Source organism: Lissotriton vulgaris, chromosome 8 (assembly GCF_964263255.1).
Source record: "Lissotriton vulgaris chromosome 8, aLisVul1.2, whole genome shotgun sequence".
Classification (NCBI taxonomy): domain Eukaryota; kingdom Metazoa; phylum Chordata; class Amphibia; order Caudata; family Salamandridae; genus Lissotriton; species Lissotriton vulgaris.
In genome coordinates this window covers 653,329,989-653,349,710 of record NC_141696.1, presented here as the reverse complement: position 1 = coordinate 653,349,710, position 19,722 = coordinate 653,329,989, and the positions used below count along the sequence as shown (strand labels likewise).

General features: G+C 47.3%; 1 protein-coding gene across 1 annotated transcript in view; it reads left to right on the top strand.

The window, feature by feature from the left end:
- Window positions 1–19,722, top strand: part of LOC147697847 (zona pellucida-like domain-containing protein 1) — a 496,253-nt gene that overhangs the window by 456,185 nt on the left and 20,346 nt on the right. The window contains exon 10 of the mRNA XM_086934524.1: window positions 7,901–7,924. Coding sequence (XP_086790650.1) covers window positions 7,901–7,924 — 24 coding nt within the window. The remainder of the gene's footprint in view (window positions 1–7,900; window positions 7,925–19,722) is intronic.

The following is a 19,722-nucleotide window of genomic DNA, read 5'->3' as shown; positions in this document are numbered from 1 at the left end:
GCACTCAGTTCACCCCGACACCTCCACATGCTCTCCCAGTATTCTTTCTCCTCGGCCGACCTTCGATCATTTCCACTAATGAACCACTTCCATTGGTGATCTTGCAGCATTTGGGCCACCCTCTGTAGGCACTCATCTTCGAAGGATGCCTTTCAGATATCTTTCAGCAATAATACTTGAGGATGAGCCTCCTCCAGCAGCTGCCTCACATATATTTTGGCCCCTTCGTACACCTCGGGCCATAGCACACCACAGGGAGCCAATGGGTGTCGCAACAAGTAGTCCACTGGGTTGCTGGCTCCGGGATGATTCACCATCTCAAATTGATACTGTTGGATCTGTACAGCCCACCGTTCGATCCACGGTGGTCCACTTCTCGCTGTTCCCAAAAAGAGGGGTACTAGTGACTTGTGGTTGGTTACGACGGTGAAACGATGCCCACAGAGATAGATATGAAAGTGCTGACACACCCACCTGATGGCCAGAGATTCTCTCGATTTGCACGTATCTGGTCTCCACCGCCATGATCGAACAACTGGCATAGGCAGAAGGTACCCACTCGTCCTGGTCCGAATTTTGTAGGAGCATGAACCCCAATCCAACGGGACTGGCATTCACTATCAGCTCGGTTGCCGCTCCTGGCCGGAAATACACCACTGTTGCCCCTCTGAGTAGTGCTTTCTTTACATCCGCAAATGCTTGGGCCTCTTTGTACGTCCACCGTCAGGTAGTGTCCTGTTTTGTCAATTGTCGCAATGGTTCTGACATGGTAGCCTGTTGCTGGATGAATCGGCCGCAGTAATTGGCCATCCCCGGAAAACTTCTTACTTCAGAAGGCGTCTGAGGGATGGCCGCTGTTCTGATGGCTTCTACCTTACTGGGCTCCACCTGTAGCCCTTTTGCCGAGAACCTGTATCCAAAAAACGCAACCTCCGTGGCAAAGAATTCGCACTTCTTTTGATGCAATTTTAAACCTTGTCCCACCAACTGCTTCAGAGTAGCTCTCAACCTTACATGGTGTTCTTCCAGCGACTTCGAAAAGATCAGGATATTGTTGCTCACATTAATGACTCTAATCAGACCAGACATCGCTTCTTTTACGGCCTCCGGAAATACTTCGGCCGCCGAGGATCCCCTAAAGGTTAGTCTCTTGAACCTCTGCAGCCCCACATGGGTTGAGAATGTTGTGATGTATCTACTTTCTTCTGCCAACATCACCCGATGGTAACCCGAGTTCAGGTCTACCTTTGACGACCACTGTGCCCCATTCAGGTCCGTCACGATCTCATCAGTTGTGGGAGTGATGTGCCTCTCCCAGCAAATGGTCTTGTTCGGCATCCGCATGTACACACACAGCCTGATGGCCTCGGACTGTTTTGGTTTGGGCGCTATCTCCAAGGGGGACTCCCAAAGGGTGGGGCCCGACACCTTGTTGATAACTCTGTCTCGCTCCAACCGATGCAGCTCCGCCTCTACCAAGGGTCTGAGATGAAAGGGTACCCTCCGGTGCCACAGCGCGACAGACTGGACCGACTCATGAATGTGCAGCTGGACCTCTACTCCTTTCAGACATCCGAGTCCCCTAAGCAGCTTGGGAAACTCTTCCAGAATTTGGTCCACTTGTGATTTATGTATGTGCTTTGCGAACATAACCAGCCCCAGATCTTCGGCGGTGTGGCAGCTCAAAAGTGATCCGGCCCGATCACAGGTGACAAAGAACCAGGTAGCCGTGACTCTGTCTTTGTATTTTACTACTGTGTCAACCACTCCTTGTAGCGGAATCGGTGTATCACCCCATATGTCAAAATCCGGGCCGCCGTCTGCATCAGTCGGGCCTTGGCTTGAGCCGCCTGCACTGATCCGCATCTAGTATGTTGACCGAAGCTCCGTTGTCAATCAGGGCCCTCATACAGGAGTCTCCAATCCACACTTGGAATGTGGGGGTGGCCTCTTGGCTGTGTTTACCCCCCGGATATGGGATATCACAAACACATTGTCCTCCTCCTCTTCCGTTGTTGACGATTGCGGCTCCTCGCTGTCTGCCCCCTCCTCTTGCTGTACCGTCTTTACTGACTTTGTAGACCTCGACTCTTGAGGTCTACTTCCACCTTATGGCTTCCCGGTTTGGCATACCTTCGCAAAGTGTCAATACTAGTCACACTTCATGCACTGTCTCCCTTGTGCGGGACACACTCTTGGCCCGGGCGCTCCCATGTCGCAGTTTCAACACTCTCGCCTCTGGCGCCTCTCTTTTGGTTTGGCCTCCTTCCCGGGACCACAGCCATACGCCTTCTTATTATTTATTTTTATTTTTATTTATTTTATAGCATTTATAAGGCGCACAGCTACCCACAAAGGGTTTCCCGGCGCCGAAATCAGCAAAGACACAGGGCACAACTGGAGAGAGAGCAGATCTGAAAGCAAAGATTATTGATCAAACAACCAGGTTTTCACGCTTTTTCTGAAACTCCTGTAGTTTTCTTCTTTGCGTATTTGGGTAGGCAGTGTGTTCCAAAGAGTTGGTCCCAAAAATGAAAAGGATCTTCCGCCCAGTCTAGCCCGTTTGTACCTTGGTACCGCAAACTTCGCAAATGTGATTGAGCGAAGATTGCGATTTGGAAGGTAAGGCTTGGCAAGGTCTTGAAGATATTTGGGGGCAGTCCCAGCTTTAATTTGGAACAAATAGCTCAGGGCTTTGAAGCGGATCCGATTTTCGACCCTAAGCCAGTGTAGGTCTCTGAGATGTTTAGTGATTCTGGCATATCTGGGAATTCTACAAAGCAGTCTGGCCGCAGCATTTTGTACCAACTGTAGGCGTCGTATGACTGCTTTGTTTGCACCCAGGTACAGGATGTTGCCGTAGTCAAGCCGAGATGTCACTAAGGCATTGACTACGGTCTTCTGGGTGGTTGATGGTAACATCCAGACGATTTTACGTAGCCATCTGAGAATAGTAAAACAGATACCAGCCACTTTATTAGCTTGCTGAACCATAGATAAGCTGTCATCAATGATGACCCCAAGATTTCTGACTTGGGTGGCAGGGATCGGGAGCTTGCCCAGTGAGGTCGGCCAATGGGAATCGCTCCAGAGATTTTTGCTGTTTCCTAAAAGGAGGATCTCTGTTTTCTCCCCATTTAATTTGAGTTGTTTGGCCGACATCCAGCAGAATATTTCGTGGAGGCCTGTTTTAAGTGCAGACGAATCAGACGAATCGGATTTAGATAATGAAAATAGAATCTGAGAATCGTCTGCATAGGTCATCAAAACAAGACCAAAGTTCTCTGCAAGGGTGGCTAGTGGGCGAAGGTACAAATTAAACAAAAGGGGACTCAGAATAGATCCCTGTGGTACACCGTGCGGGGAGTAGAAAACATCCGAACAGGCCTCAGAGGAGGTGATCTGGAAGGTCTGGGAGGATAAATAGGATTTGATCCATTCTAGCACCTTGCCCTCGACACCACTCTCCCCCAGCCTGCAAAGCAGTCTGGAGTGAGAGATGGTGTCGAAGGCTGCGCTTAGGTCCAATAGGACCAGTGCCACCATTTGGCCATCATCCCTGAGCTCTTTAATTTTTTCTGTGATTCCGAGCAGGGCAGTTTCAGTGAAGTACCCACTCCTGAATCCGGACTGAGAAGGGTGGAGTAGTTCATTATTTTCCACATATGTGGAGAGAGCTTCATGAATGTGCTTTTCCAGCATTTTGGAAAAGGCAGGAAGTAACGATATTGGTCGATAATCGGCCAATACCGTAGGATCGGCAGCTGGCTTTTTCAGCAAAGGGCTGACTATGGCGTGTTTCCATATAGCAGGAACTGAAGCCTGTTCCATGGACGCATTGAGTATGTCCGTAATGGGCGTCAGGGTAGAATCCTCCAGTTGGCTGGTAATACTGATGGGTATAGGATCACGAGGAGAGCCCGATTTGATAGCTTTAAGAAGTTTCCTCGTTTTATCCGATGTTAAGGGGGGCCAGACTTCAAGATGACAGTTTCCTTTAAAGCTTTGGAAGGTATCCTCTTGATTATGAGAGATAAAGCTGTTGTTATTAATATTAGAGACGATTTTTTCGATCTTTTCAGTAAAAAAGGACGCCAAGTCTTGACATTGCTGAGTACTAAGAGGGGGAGCCTCCGCTCTTGTGTTTTCTCCAGCCAATTCCTTCACCGTATTAAAAAGAGTCTGGGATTTATTAACCGCTGAATTAATTGTCGTGGTTACGTAGCATGCTTTAGCTTTCATGCATGCCGAGTGATAGCTGTTTCTGGCCCTGCGGTAGATCTCTTTTTGGTGAGCCTCATAGTTCTTACGCCACTGTCTCTCCAAGTTCTTACAAGTAGATTTTTCTTTCTTGAGGGCCTCTGTAAACCAGAGGGCCGGGGGACGATGTACTTTTCCCTTACAGCGGGATAGGGGCAGGCAGGCATTCACTGCATCACTTAGCCATGTATGTGTAGCCTCAGCTATGCTTTCCATGTCTCCATCAAGACATGGGAGGTTTTTGTTCAATGCACTGCACTGTTCTTGAGCGCCTCGACCCGTTCTTCCTTGATCAGCGTTGGAAACACTGACTGTCCCCCAGACAATTTCTTTGCAAGCGCCATTTCCATTTCACCTGCGTGTGCATTGGCCAGTTCGTGGGACCTTCCCAGTAGCAGTATTTCTTTCAACGTGATCCCCAGTTGGCGGAGGATCAGCTTGCGCAGTTCCGATGACTTGCATCCTGCAATTAGCTGGGCCCTCAAATCGAAGGCTCGATCGACCACACTACAGGTGCTGACCAGTTTTCTTAACCTTGCAAAGTACATGTTGATCGACTCTTCCCTCCGCTGTTTGGCTTGGCGCAACTTGAGGTGTTCCTAATCGGGGGGTTACTTGTGGATCTAAGAAGAGATTTAAGGCCTGTACAGCTTTGTCATAATCTCCACTGTCTCCGGTGTCAGGCAGGTCTTGGAACAGCCACCCATTAGCAGCATTAGCGACCTCTTCACCGTGTTGTCTGTCTCTCGAGTCTCAACAAAGTAGTTCTCCAACTGTCCCAGCCACTACTTCCATCGCGGTGCTGCTGTTGCCGGATCTGCCAACTGACTAAACTTGGGGAGGTTCTTCCCCGGTGCACGGCTCGGTCGTCCTCCAGCGGTCCCAGCAGCAGCCGTTCTTTCTGGTGAATCTGGCATGGCCGCCCAGATTCACACCCTGTGCTAGCCACTTGGTCGCTCGCTGAGTCTGTATCCCACCCTCGTCGCCAATGTGATACCCTTGGGTACACAGCGGGTGTCCCGCTGTGTAGATTCGCACCTAATACCCCGGGTCCACGTTAACCCCTTGCATGCTGCCACGATTCTGCGCCTGTGCGGCACTTTTATTCAGTGGGCGGGTTCATGACGCCCCCAAGCCGTCATCAGCACACGAGCACTGAAGTGCATGATGGCTGGGGGCCATCATCAGCATGCAAGGGGTTAAGAGACGTGGGGCCTGTACTTGGCAGCGCAGTCTACTTAAAACACTTTCACACAGATACTCGGTCCGTGCCGTCTGCCATGTGCGCTGACGTCACCCTTTATTAAATACTCCCTGGTCGGCGCCCAGCCCAGGGAGATGCATTCAAACATTGTATTGAAGTGGCCGGGTTGGTCACCAGAGGCTGGTTTTATTTTATTGTGGAACGCTCAAATGGTGAATGCTTCCCATCAGTCTATTTAACACCCAAATATATAGATAAATTCAGGTACTAATTATTTTCCTTTTTCTCCTGATTTGAATTTCTGTTGTCTGTATCATATTAGCAGTCATCAGAATGTACTATGTACACAGTTTGGATCCAGATGTGTCTGTTTTAGTTGGTGCAAGGTTGTATCAAGTTAGCACATCGTGTCAGTGGTATTTGAATCTGCCTTCGGTTAAAGCTGTTGGCTGTATTTTCATGTTGTGAAAAAATACATTTATTGAATTACCACTAGCACTACCACCGTGCATTTTACTACTGGCAAATAAACCACCCCCTTTGATATCACTGACAAATTCAAATACCGGCAACCAAATTGATTTACCCCTGATCACATTCAAATACAGCTGACACAAATTTATTTTTGAGACACATGTCTTAGTATTTCATCATAAGGGCCATAAAGCTACAAACTTGTATACCCATCAACCATATTGTCTCGGGTGTCGGAGTCATCTGTGCTAAACTATTTTTGGCACCTTTACTTCAAGAGACATCCAATGCCTACACTTCATTATTTGGATTGGCCTGTCCTGTCAATATACAGGACATTGACAAATGCTCCTTTAGAGTGCGATTTAAAGAGCAGGACATGGATGAAAACGTTCATTTCAAATATAAGTCTTATGTTACAATGTGATCATCCAGCATAAGGGTCGGATTGGGAAGGCTAGCACTCGGGTATTGGGCAATGGGCTGGTGCCTAAGGGTGATATTTTAGCTGATTTTTTTTTCACTGCCTCTGCTATTCCACTGCCACTAAGTTGTTATGTTCTGTAGATTTGTAAAGTGCACAATCATCCGTGAGAGTATTCTGGCGTTGAGCGGTGTGATTCTATGCTGTGGTGGGCAGGGAAGGGAATGCGTTTGAGAATCAGCCTCGCTGTGGGTCAGGTGTTAGTCTGGCTGTTGGCACAAAGAAGTTTTAAGGCATGTGCAAAGTGGGGTCTGTCCCAGGGCCCCAGCCTTTCAGACCCCCCCCCCGCCCCTTGAAAGAGCCAGCTCTGTTCTGCAGAGATTGACCTAATTACCATGAATGATTCTTAAACAGATTTTTTAAATACCCTTTTCCTTTTATTTTATTTTTAATGTAGTTGATATTTGGGAGCCTATTACAGACATTTTGCAGGGAAATGTTGTGTTTATGTTTCATGCAACATCTACAGAAAAAAAGTTTCTTTTAGATCAAAACAGAACCACACATAAGAGAAATGGGAGGTGTCCCAGCGATTATTTTTAGTAATGTTAGTGAGTTGCTGCTGTGTTACAGTATTTAAAACTTGTCCATGACTATTGGAGGTAAAAACATTTAGCATTCGGAGACTGTGTCTCTGCACTGTCAGTGACCTGGCCCAAGAAGGCATGAAAGAGCTGAAATTGTATCATAAATTCAAAGCTGATCTGAAGGGGCCCCCTAAGTACGTTTGGCCCAGGTACCTCAAAATCTTCAAGATGTCCCTGCTGTTGGGCAATTCCTATCTCGCTACCCCGTGGGGCAGGCAAAACTAGTGTCTTTTCCCAGACCCCACCGCAGCCGGTGCAATCGCATTAAGGTCTTGTTAAGAGATTGAGAGGGTGCGGGTATTCAGAGACTTAACTGTGGTGGCCAGGTGAGTTTGATGCCAAGCCATCACCCTGAGATTATGATGTTCTGGGGAGGGGCTGAGTAAGAGAAGCAGCCTGGCTTGGGGCCGGGTGCTATCACCTCGTTCCCAATGTCTTTGGGCCTTGGTGGAGGGGGTGTTGTTAGCATAGGCCTTGATGTGAGGCCACATTGCCCAGTTAAAACAATTGAAATGATGTGAAGTTAGCGCCAAAGCTGCCGAATTTGGAATAAGAGAAACCAGGTTTCAGTCTGAGTGTCGATTTAACAACATTTGATCCTGGGCAAATCACCTAGTCTCCCCGCTCCTTCTATTTGTCACCCATGTTACTGGTTCTATAAGCTTTTAAATTCTAAAGTTATCAAACATTTCTATAAAAATGAAACTAACCAGATGATGTTTCATGAAACAGCATGATCCAGGAATGTGGGGCACGTTTGTTTGGGAACGCCCGGACATTATTATGATTGCAATATAACCCTATCCTAAAACAATATGCTATATTGAGATTATTTTAAAATAATTCGTTTTAATTCATTTTCATGTGATGTATTTTTTTTTATCTTTCCAGGTATTCCAGCAAGTACAGAAACAGGTCAGTAACACGTTGATTTGATAAGTTTCACAAATATATGGTGGGTGCTGTGTTTTCTCCAGAGTGCAAAACATGAAAAATAATGCCAGTAGGACTTACTTATTAAACAGTGTAAAAGTCGGAGGAGATGCAACATAAAAGTAGTCAGCGTTAAAGTTGAATGCACAATCAGACTTCTACGTCATCTAAAGTCGACTGGTCCGATTCATAAAGCTCTTTGCACGCATAAGTGAAACCTTGTGGCTGAAATATACGTTTATAGTCCTATCCTTGACGTGAGTCATTACGTACCTGTAAAATCTCTTTATATAAATAAACACTGGGGAAAAAAAAACATTAGTGATTAACAGGTTTTGAATTTAAATTGTATTTTATCACACAGAAATGCATTAAAACTGTAGATTTTTTGATGACCGCACATCTCCTCACAGGTCAAGTTTGTAGGCAATCCAAGTGGGCTCACATACAAAAGTTGGTGAACACTCATAAACTTGCAAGTTCGTAAGTTGTCACAATTTCTGCACACGTTTTCCATCTTGAGGTTTACTCCAGTCAAAGGCTGGACCACACATAAGAGAAATGGGAGGTGTCCCAGCGATATCATCGCCGATACCCAATATAGGTTTTGTGTGGGGAGGTCCACGGTGGCCCAATGTTTAAACCTGTACTTGATTCTTGGTAAGTACACAATGGTCGCCCAGGTTCGATCTACATGGCTTTCATGGACTTATCGTCCTCGTTTGACTGTGCAAACCAAGTCAAACTGTGGCAGTCCATGAGGGCCATGTGGTGGAGGCCCCTATTGTGGACTTTCTAATGGATCTGCATTGGGACACTAAGGCAAACATCAGTTATGCACAGGATCTCCATGTTACTAGGGAATATAACATTGAAAGAGGGGTGAGGCACGGCTGTATTTTGGCCCCCTTCCTGGTCAATCTATATATTAACGATCTCGAGGGAGCCCTGGTATCAATGGGGGCTGATTTTCCGCATTTGGGTCGCCGGGGTCTCCCCGTCCTCCTATATGCGGATGATACCGTTTTGATAGCGAGGACCGCTAGAGGACTCCAATCCTTATTAGATGATTTCCTGAACTTTATGTGGTGTCGAGATCTAGCGATCGACAATGCAAAATCCTAAATCATGCAGGCAGGGGCTCGGCTAACGAAAAACATTTCTTTCTCTGTAGGCTCTGCGAAGGTCCCCACAACGTCAGTTTTTTCATATCTGGGGGTCGTGTTGGATGATCGCCTGAAGTGAGGGCCCCTTATCATAAGGAAAAAGGGAGAGATCACGCGAATAACTGCAGCTATTTTCAGATTTGCTGCTAAGATGGGCAAGCGCCCAATTGCAGCTATGCTGAAAATTTACCAGGTGAAGGACGTGTCAACTGCATTGTTAGAAATGGGATTTCTGGTTGGCTAAGGCTTGCGCCAAAGTCAGGCAGAAACCACCATTCTAAGTCAGGGCAAGGAAGTCACCCGCCAAGATAACCCCTGCTCAACCTCTTGGTAGCTTGGCATGAGCAGTCAGGCTTATCTCAGAGGCGATGTGGAAAGCATTTGCGCACGCACCCCCAGCAACAAAGTCCCAGGCCTCCCACAAAAGGAACTCCACACAAGGTTATATAAAAAAAGCCTTTGTATTATCAGAACACATCAGAATCATAATCACAGGATGTACATTGTGCCAACTGGCACAGGCAATATTCACAGGGGATTATGTACATGGGACAGGGCTACATGGACCACTGTCAGGAATAAGCACTTTTAGAACTAGCACTTGGTAGAAATAACACTTTGCAGACATAGAATATGAATCACTGTAGCACAAAAATATAAAATGTAGCACAAACCAGTAATCGCTGGTAACAGGTAAGTACCACCTAAGCAACCCTAACCACCTTAGGAAAATATCACGCAGGGAACCATGAACTCACAAGTATCACTTGTACTAAAAAGAACAACCACCTAAGTATCACAATACATTTAGAGGTATAGGCATAAGAACATTACACATGATGCATCACAACATTCAGAGGTGTAGGGAAAAGCACATGATGCATAAAGACACATTCGGAGGTTCAGCAAAGAACAATTGTGCGGAAATCACATAAGCCACAACCTGTGAGTGTCCCCAGGCCAACTGTCCTCTCTGGTGCTGAAACGCTCTGTGTCCCAATGTCAGGGGAGCCTAAACGGAGCAGCTGCCCACTAAGTGCTGGGCAGCTGTAGAGATGATGGGACCAACACGGTGGAGCCTCGCAGGCTTTGTATTGTAAATAACAAGGACCCCCTGATTAGGTTTGATAATTCGTACTTCAGGGAAAAACAATTGTGTGCATAAAATATAAAAGACAATAATGAGGGTAGTTGCCAAAAAGGAATTCTAACAATGTTAAAAATTATATATCACTTTTAATCGGTTTATCAAGGTAAAAATAGACAAATATTACACAGAAGTAAAGTTCAAACAACAATTAAACACATATCCATCTTATATAAAAATTATTAAATTATTACATAGAAAACTTAAACAGTAATACATCACATAATCATTAAAAATTCAAAGAAAAAAGTGGCAATTAATACTCGACGCGCGTTTCGGCGTTCAGAACAACGTCTTCCTCAGGAGCCACAATATATACCTATACGTGATAAAAGAATCGGTTGAAATGTTGGATTCTGACCTTGACAATTCCCTTTTCAGAAAACTGCCTCGTGTCTGATTTTCATAAAAATAGTAAAGAGCTTTGTTAAAATATGAGTTGCGGAGGTATCTAAAATATTCAGTTCGACGGCCTTTGAAGGTTTGAGTTTATCGGATACAGTTTCTTCAAGGCTTCTCATTTCCGGATACGGTTCCTTATTAAACACCAAGTTGATCTTTTCTCAGTGAAATTTATTTCAAAATATTCATGTACGATGGCTCTTATATGTCTGTGCTCCCTTAAACGTGTTACATGTTATACAGGGCGCTGCGCTTATTGACTGCTGGCGTCTCAGGGCCGTTAGTAAAAATATTGAGCTGATCGTATCTCGTTGGAGTTGCTGGCTCGATAATTTTCCTATTTGTGCTCTCTTTCACATGAAACGTGTTAACACGAACGCTGCATTCGATATCTGCTGGCGTCTCTCCGGGGCCGTTAGAAAAGGTATATCACCTCGCAAGCTCTGGCCACCAGAACACTCATGGCCCTGTTAGCCTTGCTGGGCTCGAGAACAAACTGTGGGGCAAGGTGAGAGCAGCCCGCTGCCTTCCAGGGCCGCTCTACCACGAAGGAAAATGATGCCCCCAAAGACGTTGGAGCCTCACAAGGCTCGAGAACAAATGCGGCACTCAAGAGCCTCTCAGGGCTCGTAAAACAAATATGCCACCTTGAGCCCCTCGTGGGCTCTCCACAATGGGGCCTCACAATCGGTGGAGTCCCGCTCGGGGACTCAAAACACTTTCAATGCCCAGGAGCCTGGTGGGCTCTAAATAAATAAAATGCCGCCTTGAGCCTCTCGGGGCTCGTCAACAAATATGCCCCGGAGCCCTTCAGGCTCTCACACAAATGGGGCCTCACTGGGGGAGCCCTTCTCGGGGTACTCGCAATCCCAGAATGCCCCCTGAGCCCCGTGGGCTCTTCTGCCACAATACTGCCTAGAGCGGAGGATCGACCCCGGGGACGCCCGCACTCACCGGCTGTTTGGGGAGGCGGCGGCTCCTCCCGGCTTCTCTGGGCGGCAGGGCTCTCTCCTCGGGAGAGCCTCGCTGGGGGGTGGGCTTCTTCTTCTTCTTGTCCTGGAGAGTGGGGTGGGCTCCCGTCCGCTTCTGGTTTGCTTGAGGCCCTGCCCACGCCGCAACACTGCTTGCCTGGCTTCCGTTTACTGGGGGCCGCCAATGGCAGCTCGGCCCTCGGTAGGGAGGTGGGCCCAGTGCCCCTGAGGTGATCTCCAGGCCGGCAGCGGTGATTTTTTCGATGGGGCGGCAATACGGGGTGGGCTCCCGTGAATTAACCCCTACAGCGGGGTAGGCACCCCAGGTGGGTTGGGCACCTGCCAGGGGACTTAAAAATATCAGCAAATAAGCGGGGTAGGCTCCCGTCCCGTCAGTCAACAGACAAGGGGGATCCCCACGCCGGGGAATCCCTCAGGGCCGTGATCACTGCTCCAGTCGGCGCAAATGCGTGGTTCTCAGACTGGGGAGGCCACCAAAGTCCCAAAGGTCCAGCAACAAGTCCTTCAGGAGGTGGGGGGGGGCAAGGATGGGCCCAGGATCCAGCTCACAGGGTCCTCCTAGGCAGGGAGGCAATACCCAGTGGCGGTCCTCCTGGCGCCCAGCAGCAGCAGGCCCCCCTCCAAAATAAGATCAGCAAGGAACAGTCCACCAGGCTTCCAGGATATCCAAGGGCTGGGCAGGGCCCATGGAGGCAAGCCTTCCCCTGGGCCCCAGCAGCAGCATGCCCCTGGTAGATTCCAGCAGAAACAAGAACATTGAACATGAGGTCACTGCCTCATTTTATACAGAAAATCCCTTTGTCTCTAGGGAGTAGGGTGGGGGCAAAACCAGACGCAGCTGGTTTGGGAGCACTCTGATCGGCTCAGCCCCTCTCACTATTCACTGGCCAGGCTAGGGTCATTAGATGCACCACAGGTGGCGGAGCCAGCATTGTGTGGGGAAAGCCCAGCCCTATTCAGGTCCCAGGTGCAGCCCCTCCCTGCCATCAACATCAGATCTCCCCATTCACCACCGGGGCAGACCCATCCAGACTCCAGGAGCCTGGCACACCAGCCAGCTCCAGCCAATCACAAGCCAGCACATTCACTGCACAGACACACCAACTTCTAGAAGTGGCACTTCCACACTAGACACATGAACGCCACACACATCATCACGCAGCATTCAATCTCACGAGTTCGCACATACCAGACTTAACCTCGCTCTTCCCACGCATCAGAAATTACCATGGACACACACATTCCCCATGCATTCCTTTGGGAGGGCAGGCCATTCTCACACACGCACTCAGAAAGCGCATGCACTTCACACTGCGCCACAGTCCTAAAGTGCGCAAAGACCAGAAATCACTACAATAATGTAACATTAAAAGGCAACAAAGTTCAGGGGTGAACCTGCCAGAAGGGCCAAGTCCAACATGCATGTTATGGTAGTGAAGTGTGGGGGTATACCACCGCAGATGCACTACAGGTGGCAGAGAACAACTTTCTAAAGAGTCTGCTGGGATTGCCAACTGGCTTATCGAATCTGATAGCCCACGAAGAACTGGGGGCCCCTTTTCTGTGTGATACTCTTGCTTTGGGCCCCTTAGTGTTTTGGCCTAAGTGGTGGCCAACCAAAGAACTAAAACTTACCCAGAAGATCTTAACGGACTGTATGTCATTGGAACAATAGTCCAGAATTCCATGGCTGATGTATGTAAAAGGTCTCCTCTCCGAGTTGGGTTGCCCAGAACTCTTCCTAAAACCCTCAACCATAACAAAAAAGGATGCTGACTTGGTCAAAAAAGCATTCATTTGCACAAGGAAAATTGAAAGAGATGAACAGGAACTATGTAAACCAAGCGTCCGTAAATTTTTTACCTTAAAACCCCACCCACTGGTTTTTATTGTCTAGGTTTCGTCTTGATTTTTTTTCATCTTTTAATTGCCGTCCCGAAAGGGAGTCGCAGAGGACAGTTGTTAGCACCCTGCGGCTGCGACAACCTGTCTCCACAGGATCTGCTACACCTCATGTTTCTCTGCAAATTCTACGAAGTACATCAGTGACATTTTATACTGCCCTTTTTTAAGAGGCTTAATTTTAACCAAGTTCACCCAGCACTTCTATATTTGAAGCTGCTGAAACCAGACTGTATCATTTTTACTGTAGGTTACCTGAAATTCTAGGGGGAGGAGGTACCCATAGTTTAAAAGTATGTTTCCAGTGTGTTTTCCTTTTGATGCATTGAAACCTGCTTACAGCACCTGCCATATTTTACTCATGATTCTTCTTCTTTCAAGGTTGTAAACTCTAAACTTTTTTAATATATATTTTTACAGGATGTGTATATTTATTGTGACTTATGGTTTTCACATTGTAAAACCGAATAAAGTTTTATGAAATAAAAAAAAATACTCAGAATGGAGAAAATCTATGTGTAACACCCCTACAATTCCCACCTTTGTTATTAGCCCACCAAGAGATGGTCGTGCATTAAAACCTCCAATAAATCCCAAGCCGGTTTGCCTGAGTAGTGAGGCAAATTTAGTGCCAAATCCCAAAGTGCATGCGCTATCACTGTTTTATGCTGGAATGTAGCAGAGCTACGCAGTAAGCATCATTTGTCTGAATCGTTAGATTTCACTACAGGGTTTAACATTATTTGCTTACTAGAAGCTTGGGCTGTCGGGCCAATTCATCTCAATGGCTTTAAAACATTCTACTCTCCAGCCACTCCTTCCAGATTTGGTGAGCCTAAAGGTGGTCTTTGCATTTATGTTTCCAATAAACTGGTCTACTCCAATATAGCTGTTAGGTCTACTAATTCATTTGACCAAATTGTTTTCATAAAACTTTCAGGCTTATTTTTGCTGGTTTTAGTAAACTTCTATAATAACGCCAGAGATCTAGAAATATTACATTTTTATGTCAACTGGACTTTGACTTGGAATCATAAACTTCTAAAGAGCCTAGAGACAAAATACTTTTATGTGGGGAGATTTTAACATTCCACCATGCCAACTGCCATCTATTAAAGGCTGTGTCATGGTTACCCCCACAAATGATGACATAACCTATTTTATACACACAGAGTAAGGAGAGAAACTCAATGAGTTATTTTTTAAATACTACTTGGGCTTTAGTAATGAATTTGAACATAGCCCAGTTGACGTAACCTTTACATTTAATGGCAGTGTGGGTAACAGCATTATTGAAGATGAGTTACTTGTTGTCCTGACCCGGAGCAGCATTTTCACTGAAGATTGCCTGCCTACACTCCACGAGTGTTCTGTGAGCTGGCCCTTTGTGTTTTCTCTTGAGGTCTCTTAGCGATCCCTAGTCCGTTGACTGGTGGGTCCCTGTGAAGGGAACTTTAACTCTGATTGGAATTACTTGATTGCTTCAGACGTGCCCTGACTCTCCATTGCTTGGGAAGTCCCCCGGACCTTGCTGGTCTGCACCGAAGCATCTTTACTCATCCTGCCTGGATTGCTGTTGCCAAGGCTTGTTGTGTTCAATCCGAGCACGACACAGCAGCAATCGACATCCTTTGTGAGATAGCTCAAATCCAGCTCCTGGTTGTTGTCGATCCCTTCTGGTCCTCTTGGCTGCAGAGTCAAGCTTCACCTTGTCATCCCTGAAACACCCAACATCAGTGGGCATTCGTCTATCATGCCCCTGGTCACTGGCAAGTGACCCAGACTCTGTGCCCTCTGCTTTCAGGTTCTTCACATCATTGTTCAGGCTTGGATCACCCCGGACACTTTTCTTCTCCACGGCAGCAGCACTTTGCAGCAGATCGCCATTGAAATCAACGACGATTCCCGAAAACATTTGACACCTATGCACCCGACTTCCCTTGGTGAGGTAACTCAAGACCTACAGTGCTCCCATGGGTGTTGGCCCTAGAACCCCCGAAGTCTAAAGGGGTTTGCTCAAAGTCCTCTCCTAACTGTCCTTTAACAGCGGACACGCTGGGAACGCAAGGTTTATAGCAGCGCTCTGCTCTATGTTTTTAAACCTGTTTTTAAATTGTATTCTGCTCTAAAATCCTCATTAGCGTTTCTTTGAAAAAGTGTTCATGAGCGTTTCTTTGAAAAAGCCTTACTTGCACTTTACATTTGCTTCCTTAAGGTCGCCGCCCCGTTCCACCACGGCTTGTGCCGATTGTGTGGAGGGCGTACCTGACCTTTTTGCACGGCCCCCGAGGGTGTAACTCTACCGCCAGAGGCGGGACCGGTGCCTATTTAGGCGGAGACACTACCTCCCGCACAGCGGACACGCTGGCAACGCGAGGCATTATAGCAGCACTCTGCTCTATGTTTTTAAACCTGTTTTTATATTGTATTCTGCTCTAAAATCCTCATTGGCGTTTCTTTGAAAAAGCGTTCATTAGCGTTTCTTTGAAAAAGCCTTACTTGCACTTTACTTCTGCTTCCTCAAGGTCGCCACCCCGTTCCACCAAGGCTTGTGCCGATTGCGTGGAGGGCGTACCTGACCTTTTTGCATGGCCCCCGAGGGTGTAACTCTACCGCCAGAGGCGGGACCGGTGCCTATTTAGGCGGAGACACTACCTCCCGCGCAGCGGACATGCGCGGCGGGCCGCCGGCGGGTCGCGAAAGGCGAGCCCGTCTGCGCCCGTCCGCGCTGGTCTGTCGCCTGTCGCCCAGATCCCTGACCGCCTGACTATTGATGGCGCCTTACGTCAGAGATGAGCTGCTTGCCCTTAGACCTCAGACTGAGTGCCTGGCGTATGCATGTCACCCTGGTTCCTCTACCATAAACTACATTCATTGCAGATTTAAGGCTTTTGGGGCTTGCCCTCCGCCATCCTGTGCAACCCTAGCGCCCACCAGCTCTTCCAAGTTACACATACTGAGTCTTAATTGCAGGTCTCTGGTAAAGCACCATGAGGACGTCCATGAGCTCGTCCTAGATGAAAAGCCAGACGTTCTGTTTTTGACAGAAACATGGCTATCTGAGGATTCTACGGCTACCCTAGCTCTGGCCCTCCCTCCAGAATATCTTATATGTGTTCAAAACAGACCTATCGGCATGGGTGGTGGACTAGGGGTGATTTACACATCCAAATACACTTGTACCCTCAAGGCCATTAGCATAGCTAGTAGCGAATGCGCACTATTTAAGATAAAGGTCTCTGACACCTTTACTCTTACAGGGCTTCTTGTATACCATGCCCACGAACCGGCAAGTGCATTCCAAGAGTCGCTATTAGCAACTATTTCGTCATTAGCGCTTCAATCAGCAAATTTCAGTATTTTTGGTGATTTCAACCTTCACCTTGAGCGGCAAGATTCCCCCAATATAGCGAAGTTTCTTGGCGATTTAGAAACATGCCAGCTTCATCAACTGATTGTGGGACCCTCTCATCAGGCAGGCCACCTCCTTGACCCAGTTTTTACTAATATAGAGGAAGCTACAGCAGAATCCCCCAGCCCTCCTAGCTGGAGGGACCACTTTTTGGTTTCGGTTTCAGTTAAGATCCCAGCCAGCGGTAGGGATACCCCTCCCTTCTCCTTACGGAGGCGTCCTTGGAACAGCCTAGATAAAGCTCAGTTTGAAGCTAGGCTTAACTATACCCGCCCTGTTTGGTCAGGTAATATGGATGAAGCAGACTATGCTTATAGAGAGTGGATAAACAATTCTCTAGACCACTTCATCCCCATGAAATATTCGAGACCTAGTAGAGTTCAGACCCACCCCTGGTACTCGGAGACTCTTGTGGAAACTAAAAAACACTGTAAGCTTCTAGAACGCACCTGGAGATGATCGTATGACCCCCCTAGCCAAAATTGAGTTCAGAACGGCCACTAAAGATTACCATAAGCTTATAAAGAAAACTAAAGCCATTTACTACACAGATCTGATTACCTCAAGTACAAATCGCTCCAAAACGATTTTTTCTCTGGTAAAAGATTTGACTAAAGCCCCGGTAGGCACAGGCAATCTGATAGTGTCAGATGCACAGTGCAAAGAACTATCTGGCTTTTTTATTAACAAAGTTAAAGGTATATATGATTCTTTGCAACTGGATAGCCCGCTGGGGTCCTCTAATCCTGATAAAGACATCCCTGACCCTCCCTACTCCCTCCTGATTCTTCCACCTATAGAACAGCCAGGGATGCAACACCTAGCCCTAAGAGTAAAATCAGGCTCATCGGATGATCCCATTAAACCGGATCTGTTCAGATCACTTCATGACTCTGTCCTTCAGGAAGGGCGTGAGTTGATTAATCGATCTTTACAGCAAGCCAATGTTCCCAAATCCTGGAAACATGCCAAAGTACTACCCCTCCTGAAAAAAACAACTTTTCATCCCTGAAGGCAGGACAGTTTCCGACCTATTTCGCTGCTTCCTTACCTTTGCGAAAGTGGCGGAAGCACAAGTCAACTCCGCTCTGACTGCTTACTTGGAGTCTAATGGGATCCTTGATGAGTCCCAGAATGGCTTCCGTGCTAATCACAGTACGGAGTCTGCCCTGTTAACAGGTACAGAACACCTAAGGGCCTCCCTGGATATGGGCGCAACCTCTATCTTGGTTTTGCTGGACTTGAGTGCGGCTTTTGACATTGTCTCCCACAAGATTCTACTTGAGAGACTATGGGAGATCGGAGTCAGGGAAACGGGCCTGGACTGGGTCGCATCTTTTTTATCTGACCGCTCCTTCCAGGTGCACGCCCCGCCGTACTCATCCAGCAAGCTCCCTCTTGAATGTGGAGTGCCTCAGGGGTCTGCGCTCAGTCCCACATTGTTTAATGTGTACGTCCGCCCCCTGGCCTTGTTGGCCCGGGAACGTAAGATCCTACTAACATCTTATGCAGATGACACTCAACTTATTTTCAACTTTTCTAACAACAATGTGGAGGACCAAATTAAATTCCAGGAAGACATTCTGGAGATCTCAAGGTGGCTATCTAACAACTGCCTTCAGCTTAATGCCTCTAAAACAGAGGTACTCCTGATTGGCAATGGCACGCAGACTTGGGAAGAGCACTGGTGGCCGCAGGCGCTGGGACCTGCTCCTATACCCAAGGAATCAGTAAAAAATCTGGGGGTGTTATTGGACAACACACTCAACTTGGAGTCTCATGCTCAAAAAGCGGCAGGTACCTTCTTTGGGCGTCTTCGCTCTATTAAACCCATTCTGTTTTTTTTTAGCCCGCTACTCGCCAGATTATAGTCCAGGCTGTAGTTTTATCTCACCTGGACTATTGTAATGCCCTCATGCTTGGGTCCGATATGACTGCAATAAATAGGTTGTAAAGAGCACAGAACGCTGCTGCCCGCGTTCTATTTGCTCTACCCAAAACCTGCCACACGTCCCCCTTTCTCCGTCGACTACACTGGCTTCCTATAAAACAGCGCATTCATTTTAAAACCCTTTGCCTCACCCATAAAATCCTGTATAATGCTGGCCCCCAAACTCTGCAGGGACTGTGCTCTTTCTATACTCCCACGCGCGCACTCCGCTCAGCGGACCTCTCACTTGCCTGTACTGTCAGAATTCGGAGGAGCAGAGCCGGTGGCCGCTCCTTCAGGTATTTGGCCCCCAAGCTTTGGAATTCTATCCCCCCTAAAGCTCGGGCCACTTCAAATCACCTGCCATTCCGAAAACTCATAAAAACCTGGTTGTTTGCAGCCATCTAGCACCTCCTTTACCATCCTAGTACCTGGCATGTCCGCAAGCGCTGGGACGCCCCGTCGCTGGGGTAGCCATGCGCTATACAAGATCACATACCATAACATAACATAACATTCTAACCGCGACTTTACCCATAGAAGCTAATAGAGCTCGCAGCTTGTTGGTTGAAAGCTTTATTCGATATGCAAAGACATCTTACAAGCATAACATACATTATAAAAACAACATTACAAAAAGTACAGGTATGTCATACGTTTTAAAAAGGTAAAATTGTAGGGGTCCCCCTAGAATAAATTAGCTAAAAAGGGATTAAACCGAAATAGACAATCTATTGCAACAAATCAACCAGCAACGTTTTAAAAATTTGGAGACACCACAGACTATAAGAGGGGAGGTATCAGTCAATAAAATTCGGAGAGCCACCGA